Source organism: Setaria viridis, chromosome 9 (assembly GCF_005286985.2).
Source record: "Setaria viridis chromosome 9, Setaria_viridis_v4.0, whole genome shotgun sequence".
Lineage (NCBI taxonomy): Eukaryota > Viridiplantae > Streptophyta > Magnoliopsida > Poales > Poaceae > Setaria > Setaria viridis.
The window spans coordinates 18,258,285-18,272,411 of NC_048271.2; the positions used below are offsets into that span (position 1 = coordinate 18,258,285).

General features: G+C 52.1%; 2 protein-coding genes across 2 annotated transcripts; one reads left to right on the plus strand and one right to left on the minus strand.

The window, feature by feature from the left end:
* Positions 1-6,491: 6,491 nt before the first annotated feature.
* Positions 6,492-6,986, minus strand: LOC140221124 (uncharacterized). Its single transcript, XM_072290447.1, has 2 exons — positions 6,825-6,986; positions 6,492-6,647 (listed from the first exon to the last, which is right to left on the minus strand). The coding sequence occupies exons 1-2, from the start codon at positions 6,984-6,986 to the stop codon at positions 6,492-6,494; spliced, it is 318 nt and encodes a 105-aa protein (XP_072146548.1).
* A 3,842-nt stretch (positions 6,987-10,828) lies between these two features.
* Positions 10,829-12,867, plus strand: LOC117835393 (uncharacterized). The gene is made up of 4 exons (XM_072290448.1): positions 10,829-11,047; positions 11,727-11,778; positions 11,835-12,343; positions 12,742-12,867. Exons 1-4 carry the CDS (start codon positions 10,829-10,831, stop codon positions 12,865-12,867), a joined length of 906 nt encoding a protein of 301 aa, XP_072146549.1.
* The last annotated feature ends 1,260 nt before the right edge of the window (positions 12,868-14,127 follow it).

A 14,127-nucleotide genomic window follows, 5' to 3' on the forward strand; every position in this document is an offset into this window, starting at 1 on the left:
CATGGTGGAGCGAGGCGGCGCATGGCGGCAGTGCCGGGGGACCGAGTGCCGACGGCGGCGGTGCTGTAGGTAAGAGGAGGTGGGCCGTGTGGGCTGGCTCGTGTGCGGGCTGGGCAGGATAGGGAGGCCGTGAGGCGGATTGGGCCGGACGAAACAGCCGGCTGGGCTGGATGCACGTGCGAGGGAGAAGCAGGCCAAGGCGAGGAGGTGGAAAGGAGGAGGTGGGCCGAAAGAAAGGGCATGCTTATTAAGAAGTTTCCAAAGAAATTTCCTATTTGTTTAAGTAAGGTTTGAATCAAATTTGAAAGGGATTTCAAATTTAAGGAAAGTTCAAACGGTGGAGTTAAATTGGTCATAGTGCTAGAGTGTTTTGGAACATATAGGACACCAAAAATACTTGAATGGGGTTGTGGGTTTATGGAGGATTGAGTCAATATTCAAACTAATTTTGAATATTAATTCTAGGTTTTTGAGAATAAGGAGGATTTTTTGAAGGATTAATCCTAGAGCAGCCATATGCAACACATATGCCGGTATTTTATGCAGGGTTTGTTTGTTAAAAGATTTTGAATATTTGGGAGAAGGGAAGTACATTATATTTAAACAAAAATTTTAAAAAGCCCATATTTTTAAATGCTCTAAAAAGGCAAGGTGTTACAAGAGGCACCTGGCCCGTCACAGTCACGAGCTCAACCTTCTCATGTAGAGCCTGGAAACTCGCGCGCAGTCGCTGGACCACCATGAGACGAGATGTCCTAGCAGGCGGCGGATGCGGCCGCCATCAGCTAGTGGGTGGAAGCGGCGCAGGCGGAGGCCAATGAGGTGATCCAGGTGGATCGCGTGATGTCGGTCGCCAAGATCCGCGCCACCATGGATGCCATCAAAGCCCAACTTCTTGATGCCCAGTGGCAGGTGAAGGAGGCCGAAAGTGCTCGGGAGGGAGCCCTGAAGCGAGCGGCGGAGGCTGAGGCAAAGGTTGCTAGTGTGCTCTCCCTTTTGCATGGCTTCTCAGAGGAGCTCCAGCGACTTCGGCTTTCTTCCCGGGAAGCCACCGAAGGTTTTCGCGCCATTGGCCTTCGCTTCCGTGATGAGCTCTTGGATGGTGGTTGGGAGTGGTTTCCTTTGCCTAGCTTGTCAGCTAACCGTGGACCGGAGCGTCTTCTACCCGCCTTCACTAGGCTGGCGGAGCACTTGGAGGCATTTCGGTCAGCTGTGGATGCGGCCACGCTGCAAAGGGCGCGCGACTTGGCGCAGAACATCGTAGAGCACATCCTTGCCTGTCTAAGGGCTCGGTTAGCGGATTTTCCCATGGAGGCACTATGTGACGGCCTGACCGTTGAGGAAGAGGAAGCTGCTCATGCCGCCGTCCGCGACCTAGCTGCCAAAGTGGTGGGCTACTTTGCCCTAGCCCCGGTTGATGAAGGGGCCGACGGCAAGGGGGAAGAGGATCCAGGTGCTGCTCCTACGACTTCCGCAAACGAGGCCTCCGATGGCTCCTCGGCAGCCACCGCACGCTAGCAGCCCCTAGCGCCCCCCTTGTCCCCATAGTCTTGTTTTTTTATTCATTTTGTTCTCCTTTTGGGTTGGCCCTACTCTGGTGTGGCACCTGAACTTTTGGGGTATGATGTTGTGCCCTCCCCCCCACTTTTGTAATAAACCAGACTTCCCCTTTTGGCTTCTGGATTTAGCTTTTGTTCTCTATCCCAGTCTTTTTCCTTTCTTTTATCCAAGTCAGGGAACCTTCTAGTCACGTGGTAGCACCTGGCAGTCCGGCGCCAGCGCATGCTGTCGAGCGCGCTTGCGTGTCATGCTAACTCTACTTGCTTCACCCATCATGGTCCTCGTGTCGTAAGGGGCATGGTACGACTGTTGGCTCCACCCTACACCCCTTTTGAGGGGGGGCGGCACCTGGCGACCGTCAGATCGGGCATCCTTCGGACCACTGGGTTGTGCATCGTCCCTGGTCCAATGGTTGCCCCATGAACAGGGCGACCTTATCAGGTAGTGTGACTTCTCCAGCTATAAATAGATCCTAGGGTTGTCTTCGTTGTTCACCATCGACGTCATGGAACTCGCAGTTCGTTTAGTTCTTTTTGGGGGATGTGATGGCTTTGCCCTTGGACCTCACCTCTCCAAAGTGCCTTACCTGGTGAGGGAGTTGAAAGGGAGGCTACCACACTATGCAGCCTGCCCTCCTTAGCATAGGAGATGGGAGTTTTGGCGCTCTAGGAGCGGCGGACCGGCGATGAGCGGGGGTGTGGTGTGTAGAACCTCAGGTCTGTGCACCTATCCTACCTTCCTTTCCCTTTCTCACCTAGCATAGCAAAGCTGGGTTGAAAGTTAGGGAGCTGCGCGGCTGGGTGACCTCACGGGCGGCCCTCCCTAGGTCCATCGCAGGGTCTCCTGTGGGTTTTGTTGCCCCTAGGGAAGGCCCTATGCCACCTCACTGATGAGGTAGGCCATGCAGAAGGGTGGAGAAGTCGACGAAGGCCGCCACCCGCGACCGCGATGAATCTGTCTCGGAAGCAGGTGCGGTACACGTCCATCGACACCTCCTCACACCGCCTCAGTGTCGAGACCTTACCGCCGAGGTAGGCCCGCGGACTGGATGCCGAGCCCGAGCTACGTGGGCAACCTCCTAGGGCTCCTGTGGATGTTGTTGCTCCAGCGTGGGCTGGCCTAGTGCCGTTGGGGGTCCGCCGGTGAGGGCGCAGTCGATGGAAGGCGCCCATGGTAGGGTTGCTCTAATTTATCGCTGGCTTGACATCCTCGTTCTTCTGGAGGCTGCTGATCTGGTCCCCGAGATGGGGTTGGGGGATGCTTGTGGGGGCTTCTGCTAGGAGGGCCAGCCTCTAGCACATTTTCAAGAATAGCCCTGCGCTGCAGCCCCCAGCCTCCTCTTGGACTGGAGTGATGCCGTCGTCCCCGCGCGCCTTCGGCTAGCCATGGCGGATGCCATGGTCAAAAGGGCTAGCCCATCTTCACATCTCCATCCACGGGGGAATGTTATTGATGTGCTGTGCCTACAGCTGCCGAGATGTCAGCCATGCTGCGGGCGTCCGCCGGGGAAAGATACCCGGTGCGCGCCTTGCACGTGCCTGACGTTGTTGCATCTTGCCTGTCGCCTTCCTCCTGGGCAGACGGAGCATCCATGGTGGACACGGAGGCGCTCCTTCCACCCGGGGCTATGGCCTTATCTACTGCCACTGCTGTTGCTGATCTTGGGTGTCTCCTTCACCCTGTTTCTCATCTTTAGCTACAACAGGGTGCTCCTATCCTCGAGCGGTGCTCCGCGCTCATGGACTTCCCCTTCTCCATGGCGTGGAACCTCCAATTCACGCATCGCGGAGCTCCCTTCATCCTTGTAGAACTTTTTATTTTAGGCCGTGACGGCCGTGTACTTTCCTGTGTAACACTGAAAAGAAGTTTCTGTTTCAGAGTACTTGGCTCCCTTTTGTGTTGTGAAAAGGTTGCCGTGCTAGAAACATGAAATAAAGGATGGTGTTGTTTTCTTATTTTTTCCCCTTCCCGGGGTGGTGCCACTTATTGTACTTGTGTTTGCACCAGCAGATAGGACAATAGAGACAATGAATCGTTAGGTTTTGGCCATGCCTGGGGTCCAGGGACCAGGCCAGGAGTTAGGCGCTAACCGTTGGGACTCGCTGGTGACTCAGCAACTATCGTCTTAGACACAAAACACGTTCCTTGAGGGCATGTGCCCTAAGGATTACTTCTTGTGTTCAGAATTTTTTTTAAATTGCTATAAAAAGAGTATATGTTTAGGATGCTGAAACATAGATTATATTAAAAAGATAACATTAAACTGATACATTTGTAAACCGGTACATAGGTGGGAGCCCTCGGGCAACTGTCCCGGGGATGAACGTCCCGGGTAGTTGTCCTTGATTACTGAGCAATGGGTCCCCTCACACTATCTACGAGTAAAACTTATGGAGGTGTTCAATGTTCCACACGTTGGGCACCGGTATGCCATCTTCGTCAATCAACTTGACCGCTCCTAGCTGTCGTACTTCCGTCACCCGAAAAGGCCCTTCCCACATGAGGGATAGTTTGTTCTTGCCTTCCTGGGACTGAAAGCGTTGTAGCACCAGGTCTCCGACTTGAAGCTCTCGTGGTTGGACATGTCGCTGGTGGTAACAACGTAGTGCTTGCTGGTACCGGGCTGCTCGTATCGCTGATCTGTGCCTTGCTTCTTCTAGGTACAAGACATCTTGGTGGCACATGAGCTCTTGATCCTGTTCTTCGTAGGCTCGTACTCATGGGCTTCCTATGGTTAGCTCGGAGGGGAGGACCGCTTCTGCCCCATAAACTAGGAAGAAAGGAGTTTCTCCCGTGGTCCTGTTATGAGTAGTTCGGTTAGCCCATACTACTACTAGCAACTCATCAATCCACCGGATGTCGTGCTTCTTGAGCTCGTTGTAGGTTCTCATCCTTAGCCCTTTGAGCACTTCTACATTGGCCCTTTCCACCTGCCCATTGCTCCTAGGATGAGCAACAGACGCAAAACATAGCTTGATGTTCATGTCTTCACAGTAATCGCCAAATAGGGCACTGGTGAATTGTGTCCTGTTGTCGGTGATGATTCGGTTGGGCACTCTGAAGTGGGCCACCAGATCTTTTATGAACTTCAAGGCTGAACCTTTGTTTGCTTTGATGACCGGCACCACCTCTGGCCATTTAGTAAATTTGTCCACCACGACATATAGCCATTCATAGCCTCCGACTACCTTTGGGAATGGTCCCAAAATGTCCAACCCCTGGACCACAAATGGCCATGACAACGGGATGGTGTTGAGCACCTATGCTGATTGATGAATATGCTTTGCGTGGAATTGACACGCCCTGCAGCGCCTAACCAGTTTGGTTGCATCCTCGAGAGTTGTTGGCTGGTAAAAGCCTTGCTGGAAGGCTTTCCCTACTAGCATGCGGGACGAGGAGTGACTTCCTCACTCGTCCTCGTGGACCTCGGTGAGGAGCTCGCCGCCCTCTTCCCGAGATATGCACCTCAGGAGGACCCCGTCCGTGCTATGTCGGTATAGATCCCCATCTACCATGACATAGCATTTGGACTGTCGTGCGATCCTTTCCGCATCGGGATCATCCTCGGGAAGGATGTTTTCCTTTAGTAAGCCACGAATGTCATCCATCCACGAGGGTCCCTGAGAACATATGGGGAGCACTAAGCTTCCCTTTTGTGGCATGGACTGGGTCCCCTCGCTTGGCGGCGAGGCTTACTCTTCGCTATGGTCAGCTACCATAGCAGTAGGTCGTGTGAGCCGTTCCTCAAATACTCCTGGATGCAGAGGTGCTCGAGACGAGGCGAGACATGATAGCTCATCGGTGTCCATGTTATTCCTTCTAGGGACGTGTCAGAGCTCTATTCCGTCGAAGTGTCACACCATCCTCTGGACCTTGGTGACATACGCGGCCATCTGGGGGTCCGTGCACCGATCTCCTTGGATACTTGGTTGACCACCAGCTGGGAGTCTCCCTTCACCAATAACCATGGGATCCCTAAGCCGGAAGCCGCCCAGAGTCTGGCGAGCAAGCCCTCACACTCCGCCATGTTATTGGTGGCCCGGAAGTCGAGCTGTATTTAATAACGAAGGGTCTCCCCCATCGGTACGGTAAGGCCCACGCCAGCTCTTGCGCCGTGCAGGGTGAGCGACCTGTCGAAGTTCATGGTCCAATATTCAAGCGTCCATGGTTCCTCATGTCCCGGGTCAACAGATCCCGGGACGGCTTCCTTCTCGATATCGGGTACCGAGGTCCACTCGGCAATGAAATCTACTAGGGCCTGACTCTTGATGGCATGTCAGGGAACAAACTGGAGGCTGAACTTGACCAGTTCAATGGACCACTTCACAGTCTGCCCGGTGCCTTCCTGATTCCTGAGGAGGGGCTTCGACTGGAGCCGCTTCCTCGGGACCACCGTCGAGAGCCCCCGGGAGAGGCTCATCAGTGGATGGCGTGCCGGGAGGGATTTTGGCAGGAGCCGCTCCCCTAGGACCACCATTAGGGGTCCCCGGGAGAGGCTATTTGTAGACAGCGAGTCGTACCCACTGAGGGGAGGATCCTGCTCCCCGCTTTCGACCACCAGAGCTGCGCTCACGACCTAGGGGTTGCAGCGATGTACAGGAGCAATGGTTCTCCGTCTCTAGGGGGGACCAATGTTACTGGTGTTGAGAGGTACAACTTTAATTGCTTTAGGCTATAATTGCTTCTTCGGTCCGTTCAAAGTGCCCTATCTTCTTGAGCAACCAGAAGAGGGGAAGCCCCCTTTCTTCAAGCCTCGAAATGAATCGCCCCAGAGCAGCCATGCAGCCCGTTAGACGCTACATGTCCTTCTAGCGGGTGGGAGGCTACATGCGCTCTATGGCCTCGAGCTTCTCGTGGGTCTCCTCTATCCCCCTGTTGGAGATGAGGAAGCCCAGGAGCTCTCCCGATGGTATTCCGAACATGCACTTCTCCTAGTTGAACTTCAGGCGCGTCGCTCGCGGGTTGTCAAATGTTTTGGACAGATCCTTGAGTAGTGAGGCTTGGTCCTGGGTCTTGACAATGATGCCGTCGATGTACGCCTTGACGTTCCGACCTTGCTGATCTTCCAGCATGATGCGCATGTTTCGCTGGAAGGTTGGACCGGCTTTTTTTAGGCCGAATGGCATACACAAATAGCAATACATCCCCATCGGAGTGGTGAATGCTATTTTCTTCTCATCCTCCCTTGCCATGCCTATCTAGTGGTACCTGGAGTACGCATTCAGAAAGCAAAGGAGGTCGCATCCCGTCGTGGAATCGATGACCTGGTCAATGCGGGGTAGCGGAAAAGGATCTTTTGGGCAGGCCTTGTTGAGGTCGGTGTAATCGACGCACATCTGGAGCTTCCCGTTGGCCTTCAGCATGATGATCGGGTTAGCCTGCCACTCGGGGTGGAAGACCTCCCGGATGATCTCGGCCTCTAGCATCTTTCAGACTTGCTCGCGGATGAAATCCTGCCTTTTCGTGGCCTATCGTCGGACTTTTTGCAGGATGCACCACGCCTCGGGACACACGGGAAGCTTGTGCTCGATCACCTTCCTGGGGACCCCGGGCGTATCCGACGGCTCCCATGCAAACACATCGGGTCTAGCCCGAAGGAAGGCGACGAGCGTGCCTTCCTATTTTCCGCCCAGTTGGGCCCCGATCTTGACAACATTGCCGGGGTCGTCCCCGAGCGGAACATCCTTGGTGAGCACGGTGACATCGGGGACAATGCACTGCTTGGTCAAAGGGTGTGGGTTCTGCTCCGGGCGCTCATCATCATCAACGGGCGCAGCCACAATCAGGGCCTCAAAGAGCTTCTCGATGGAGTACACTGCCCCTTTCACATCGGTTTTAACCGAGATGACACCGGATGGACCCGAGATCTTTAGGGTCGAGTAGGCGTAGTGCACTGCTGCCATGAACTTTGCCAAGGCCAGTCGACCCAGCGTGGTGACAGCCTTTTGTTCCTTTTGTCTCCCTAACCCTTGCCGAGCTGGGGGTGCTTCTCTTCCTGCTGGGTGGCTACTTCCCGTGGAGGGGGCAGGGCCTGTGCTTCAGCCTCCTGGGCGTACTTGTCGGCCAGGGCAAACAGTTCGGGAACTGTCTCGATGCTGTGGGTCCCCAACTTTTCTCTCAGTCACTGGTCAGTGAGACCTTGCTTGAAGGCGACTATCACCGAGGTTGCGGTGATGCGAGGCATTGTGTTGTGAACTGGGATCAAACACTGGATGTATTGTCACAGCGTTTCATCATCACGCTGACGAATGGCATGGAGATCGCTCTCCATGCCTGGTCGGGTAAACGAACCCGCAAAGTTGATGATGAACTGCACACTCAGGTTTGGCCATGAATGAACAGATCCCACAGGGATTCATGAGCCACGACCGCGCTGACCCATGGAGGGTGACATGGAAGTAGTTGGCCATGACCTTCTGCCCCGTGTCGGCAGCCTGAATGGACGTCGTGTGATTTGGAGGAACTCCTTTGGGTCGATGGTGCCGTCACATTTCTTTGGTATCTCAAGCCGGAATTTGGTTGGCCAGTCAACCTGGCAGAGGTTGGCCATGAAGGCACGGCACCCGGCCCTATATGTGCTAGCGTCGGCGTCCCCATTCATGTGGGTCCTCCCTTCTCGCCAAGAATCCCCCCTAGGGGCAGATCCTGATGAGGCTTGGTCTTCCGTCTAGGTGTCTCGCGATGCTGCTCCCGGCTTCGCTCCAGGGTGACTCATGCATCCTTCCTCAAGCAGTATCGCTCAAGGAGAGTGCGTAAGTCCTGCTATCCGGAGTAGGAGGGAGACATGATGGCTCTCTGTGAGCGGCTAGGGGACGGGTGGTGGGTCGAATCGGACCCGCATCCATCCCGATGGGTTTGGCCGCGTGAACTTTTGCCCAGTCCATAGGGAGCCTAGGCCTTGCCCACCAGCTTGGCCAGATCCTCCAACCATCGCCCATTCAGGGTTTCGACACTAGCCTCTACTGGTGGATGAAGGAGAGGGGCCTAGGCGGCCACCAGAGCATCTCCCGGCAGCATGTTGTCAAAGTCGAGGTGGCAATGGGTGCGGGAGCCGCGTTGGCGGGCCATTTCCTCGGCACATTTGTTTGGCTCCTCATGGAAGCGGGCCACAGGACCCACGGCAGAGACTGTTCCGTCGGAGACCCAGTGTGGAGTGTTGATGCGCAGCGACGCCGAAGCTGTGGCATCCGACCGCCGCAGAGCAGGGATGGGTGTCACTGACTGCGACACTGTCGCCCGTCAGTGGGGTGTTTCTTGGCCGCCGCTAGCTTCGCTATCTAACTCACTATGGTGAGCCCGGCGACAATCGAAACGGTTCCCTATTGCCTCTACATAGCTAGGAAGCTTCAAATCTCAACGCACCACTATCCTCCTACTTGGCACGACAGCTAACGGTGGTCAAGCACCAAGAGCGGGGATCCGATGGGAACCCCTTTTAGAGATTCAGCCTAGGGGTTAGTTCGTGTGTAGGGATTTGAGAGGCGTTAAGGGGAGTTGGTTTGGTTGATTGCACTGAGAAAGTTTTTAGATAGGTTTAGACTGCTTGGAAGCATAATACCCTACATCATATGTGTTATGTTGCTTAGAATTGTCCCCTCGTGTTTGTACAAGAGCTAGCCTTTTATAGGCCTAGCTCATGGGAAGGCTGATCGGGGCAAGTCTTGCACCTCAATCCTTCATTCCCCCTCAGGTGTGAATGAGCGGCCCAATGGCCGCCCACCTTGCTACAGTTCTCCTAACACCTCGCCTACTTGCATCTGATGCTCCTCACCTTGGCCCGCACGGCTTCGTAGGACTTGACCAGGTCCTTTGTATGGTAAACCCCTCCCTTTTATCGCTTTACCCTGGTGATCATTGCTCTTCTCAGTCTGAGCCCACCACCCCAGGACAAAGGGCATTCGATTCGCTTCCCGGGAGACCTTCACCCTTTCTCGCGTCCGTGGTGTGGGCCCGCCTCATGGCAGAGGGCGGTCGGGAGCCAAGCTGGCACTCTCAACACGAGGGCGGCGTTCGCTGCTTGTTGGATGGGATGGGTGAAGCCGTCAGTCCCCAAGGCACCCAAACTCATCCCGTCAACCCTTAATGATGGTGTTTTTATGTGGACAGGGTACCTACTGATGGCTTACCTCGACTACCACACCACTGCTTGCTTCGCCCCGAAACGAGCCTTCTTAGGGGCCTTCCCGGGAAGCCTCCTTAGGAGCACCCCGCTCCCACCGTGTAGGCCATCAATAGACCCCACCACGTGGAGGCGATATTTTTCTTGGTCCTTACTGGGCTTTGGTTCTTAGAGCCCATCTCCTTAGGTCGGCTCCAAGAGGGAGCCTCTTTCTACAGGCAGGCCCTACTTGTAAGTGCCTTCTCAGGGGATCCCTGTTCCCTTGGCGCTGACAAGCACCCCTGCCACAAGCTGTCCAGCTCTTTCCAACCGGCCACCTCCACCATTCGACCGTCGACCTCACTGTTGACAACCCACAACCACCGTCGGGCTTGCTGGTGCCGAAGGCCATCCTTCTAAACCCCCAGCCATGGAAACTCAGCCCCCAACCAAGAAACCCTAAATCCCTAACTCGAATCCCTCCTTCAACCACACCCCCTTTGGCCTCCACCACTGGACACTCCGCCCACACCCGTCGGAGATGGAAAAAACCACCGGAAGAGGAGGAGGTACGCTAGTGTTACTTCCTTTAGTGCTTTGTTACTTCTCTCTTTCCCTTTTTGGTCTTTCGACAACCCTTGGCTTCTTCTTCGCTCCAAATTGGGAGGGCTCTCGGGCTAAGCCTAAATCTTGATTTAGATTTTGCAAAGATTTTTTTCCAGTTGATCATTATATGGCACAAACAACTACCATTTTGGTTTGAACTATAGCCTTTGGTGCCATACAAACCAAATTGGGATATGGGAGTCGCTTGGCAATGTAGAGAAAATGTTATGACACCACATCAAATTTTTCGGTTGATCATTGTATGGCACAGACAAAATAACATTTTGGTCGAAACTACAACATTTGGTGCCATAAAAACCAAATTGGAAGATGGAAGTCACTAGGTGGTGGACCCCACTTGCTCGCCCACCACAACCAACCGGGAAGGTGTCTTTGAGAGGGGGCAACGTTTCACACAAAAGGCATACCCTAAATAAAGAAGAGTGGGGTGAATCTTGACCATCTATCCATTTCCTCATGCTATATCTGCCTTGTCCACCTCTCCCCACTTGAAACCACGAACCCTAGAGCCACAAGGCCGCCAGATCCCTCCCTATCCCAACCATGCGGATCCGCAGGAGCACCTCCCGCATCCTCGGCTCCGTCTACTTTGTGCTTGTGGCCCCGTCTCCTGAGTTCCCGCCACCACCACCATACCTGGCATCGTGCTCAACATCACTTGGATCTCATGGAGCGGGTGGCATCTCGAGATCTACAACTGCATCTGGGGAGCTCTGTGAGCTTAACCGCTCACCATGGGACCTCCTCCTCTCCGATCCCCAGGTCAGGGACCTTTCTCCCACATCATTCTCATGCTTTCTCTCTCATCAGTATTGCACGATGTGTGGTTCGTAGTATGAGGTTCATGTTTCTCAAGCTCATTCCGTTTGAGAGGTCCTGGTAGGTCCTGTGGTTCATAGGTCTTGTTCGTGCATGAATCTAGGGTTCGCTAGTGGTTACGTGTTGGTGGCCATCGGCCATAGATGGGAGGCCCCCACTAGCTGGGGTGTATGTGACATTAGTACTTTTTTACTTGTGGTAATTTAGGAAGCCTGCAAAGCCATGGTTAGAATATCTATAGTGGTATCGAGGTCAAACCCTAGATTTGCTTCCCTGTTTTTATGCGTCAATAGGCTAGGAGTTGTGCATGGTCATGTTGCAGACTTGTTTTTTTAATCAATTTACCTTTTTCTTTGTTTGATTAGATGGTGGATGACATCCTAGACAGCTAGTACGTGAAAGTGTAGGACATCATAGCAAGTGGGCGGTGTCGGTGAGAGTGGTCCCACCTGGTTGCACCTTGTGGTAATTTTGGCAGGTTGTATAGCAAGGTTAGAATTGGTGGCGTGGAGGCGTACCAAACCCTAGATCCACAACCCTATTTTGTAGTAGGCTTTGTAATTGCATTTGTGCATATTGTCAACTTGATGTTTTTATTAATTTACTTATTTTCTTCATTTAGGTGGTTGATGACCTCTTGGATAGCTACTGTGTGGATTTGAAGTACAAGACAAGTTGGTTCTTGTCGACTAGCATGCCAGCAATGCTTGTGAAGAAAAATAAGAGGCAGGCCGCAACTGTGGCTGGCATGGACAAAACACACTACATATCATACTGAAAAAGACTATAGTGAAGCAGAAGATAACAAAGAAGATTGCAAAGGAAGTGAAGGAGAGCATGGAGGGTGAGGCCAAGAAGGCAAAGTTGAAGAACGAGGAGGGCAAGGAAGGGGCACCACATGACTTTATGTGCAAGAAGAATGATGGCAGAGGATGGTACTGCAAACAGCAAGTGAGCTGCCCCAACACCCTCTATAAGTGTCACTTCAAGAAGAAGCGCTCCTACTTGAACCCACAGTTTGCTTTGGCAACAGAGGAAGAGAAGGTGGTGGTGATGACATTAGCAGCACCCTCTAAGCCCTACAATAGCTCCAAGACACGAAAGAAGAAGCCCGCCAACAACTTTAACGCAACAGAAGAATTCTACTACTATGCCGGGTTTGGCCTATTACGTGGAAAGAGGCATTGTAGGAGCACTAATACTCACGGCTCTGCACCTCTAGCTCCCGAGCAAGAAGAGGTGGAACTAGAACTGCCCAAAGATGCTTCTTCTCTACAGGCTTGGGGGTGTTTGGGAGGAGGGGACTAAATTTTAGTCCCTGTCACATCGAATGTTTGGACACTAATTAGGAGTATTAAACCTTGACTAATTACAAAACTAATTACACAACCTCTAGGCTAAATCGCGAGACGAATCTATTAAGCCTAATTAGTCCATGATTTGACAATGTGGTGCTATAGTAACCATTCGCTAATGATGGATTAATTAGGCTTAATAGATTCGTCTCACGATTTAGCCTAGGGGTTCTGCAATTAGTTTTGTAATTAGCTTATATTTAGTCCTCCTAATTAGTATCCGAATATCCGATGTGACAGGGCTAAAGTTTAGCCCCTGGTACCCAAACGCCAATTATGGAGTCTGGTGATGGTGCCAATTATGGAGTCGGAGCCCATGATGATGTTCCTAGCTGCAATGACAATAATGAGATTGCTGGCATCGACAAAGGCAGCAGCGATGAATACTATGACCAAGGTCATGTTTAGTTACCCCCAAATTCCCAACTTTGATACTATGCAAAAAGAAGATTCCCCATCACATCAAACTTGCGGTACATGCATGGAATACTAAATGTAGACGAAATCAAAAACTAATTGCACAGTTTTGTTGTACTTTGCGAGACGAATCTTTTGAGCCTAATTAGTCAATGTTTGGACAATAATTCACAAATACAAACGAAATGCTATAGTTGCGCATTTATGGCAAAATGCCAATTTTGCCACTCCCAAATTGGGAACTAAACAAGGCCCAAGGTTCCTCTCTAGCCGCAACAAAACTCTAGCCGCAACAAAATCAACAGGAAAAGGAATCCATGTAAGCGCTGGGGGAAGCCAGTGAAGGCACGGCCGCTCAAGTCTTTGCTGTAAGCAAAAGCAACTGGTGCTTGCACATAGTTGTTGAAGAGAAGTTTTCTTTACTATTTGTATTGTTGTTGACATGGCTTGGTGTCCAAGCTGCATGACTTTTTTGCATCTTGCTTGGTTGTTCATGTAATAAGGCTGCTACAGTACTAGTAGCAACAATTTTTTGTGTTGATGTGTTCAACATGCAACAATTTAAAGTATGCTTAGTCTTTTCTTGCATTTTTTTTTATCAAATGCATGAATGTTGATGGAGCTTGTTTTTCCATAATGGGCGTACCTGGATTTCATTACTTTGAGCCACAAAATAAGCATGTCTTTTACAGAGGGACAGACACATTACCATAATATCTAGTAAAACTAATCCGTTCACCCAGCAACCAAGGGCCAAGGCCATGCAGGTTAGGCCGTCCAATATCGCTACATCGAGACTAAGAGAAATTAACATTCATAGACACCAGAACCGAAACGCCAATCATGTACCTCGGGGCCAACATCCACACCCCTCATACACCAAGTTCAAGAGGCAAATGACGATGTAACAAAGCACCAGTTCCCTATCTTTGCTGCAAATAGAACAATCCTCCCTCTCCAGCGAGCTCCTAAGTGTCTTGATCTTCACTGTAGTACCACCGCTGGAGCTTCTTACGCAGACCCATATAATGTATGGTGCAAACGGCGCGGTCCCGTCAGGCACCCCAAATTGAGGGGCCCTGATTGGCAATTAGTAGTCATTGAGCCTAATTAGGTCCTGTTTAGATCCCATCAACTAAAATTTAGTTTTAACTGAGGCCATGTTTAGTTACCTCCAAACTTCCAACTTTGACACTATGCAAAAAGAAGATTCCCCATTACATCAAACTTGCGGTACATGCACGGAGTACT

What these genes read in the sequence shown, in the direction of transcription:
- LOC140221124 (XM_072290447.1), bottom strand. Translation starts at nt 6,986, where the DNA reads ATGCTAGAGGCCGAGATCATCCGGGAGGTCTTCCACCCCGAGTGGCAG. An exon ending in CGCTACCCCGCATTGACCAG is followed by an intron (nt 6,648 to 6,824) that starts GTCATCGATTCC and finishes CCAACCTTCCAG; the next exon opens with CGAAACATGCGCATCATGCT.
- LOC117835393 (XM_072290448.1), top strand. Translation starts at nt 10,829, where the DNA reads ATGCGGATCCGCAGGAGCACCTCCCGCATCCTCGGCTCCGTCTACTTT. An exon ending in TCCTCCTCTCCGATCCCCAG is followed by an intron (nt 11,048 to 11,726) that starts GTCAGGGACCTT and finishes TTCTTCATTTAG; the next exon opens with GTGGTTGATGACCTCTTGGA. An exon ending in GGATTTGAAGTACAAGACAA is followed by an intron (nt 11,779 to 11,834) that starts GTTGGTTCTTGT and finishes AATAAGAGGCAG; the next exon opens with GCCGCAACTGTGGCTGGCAT.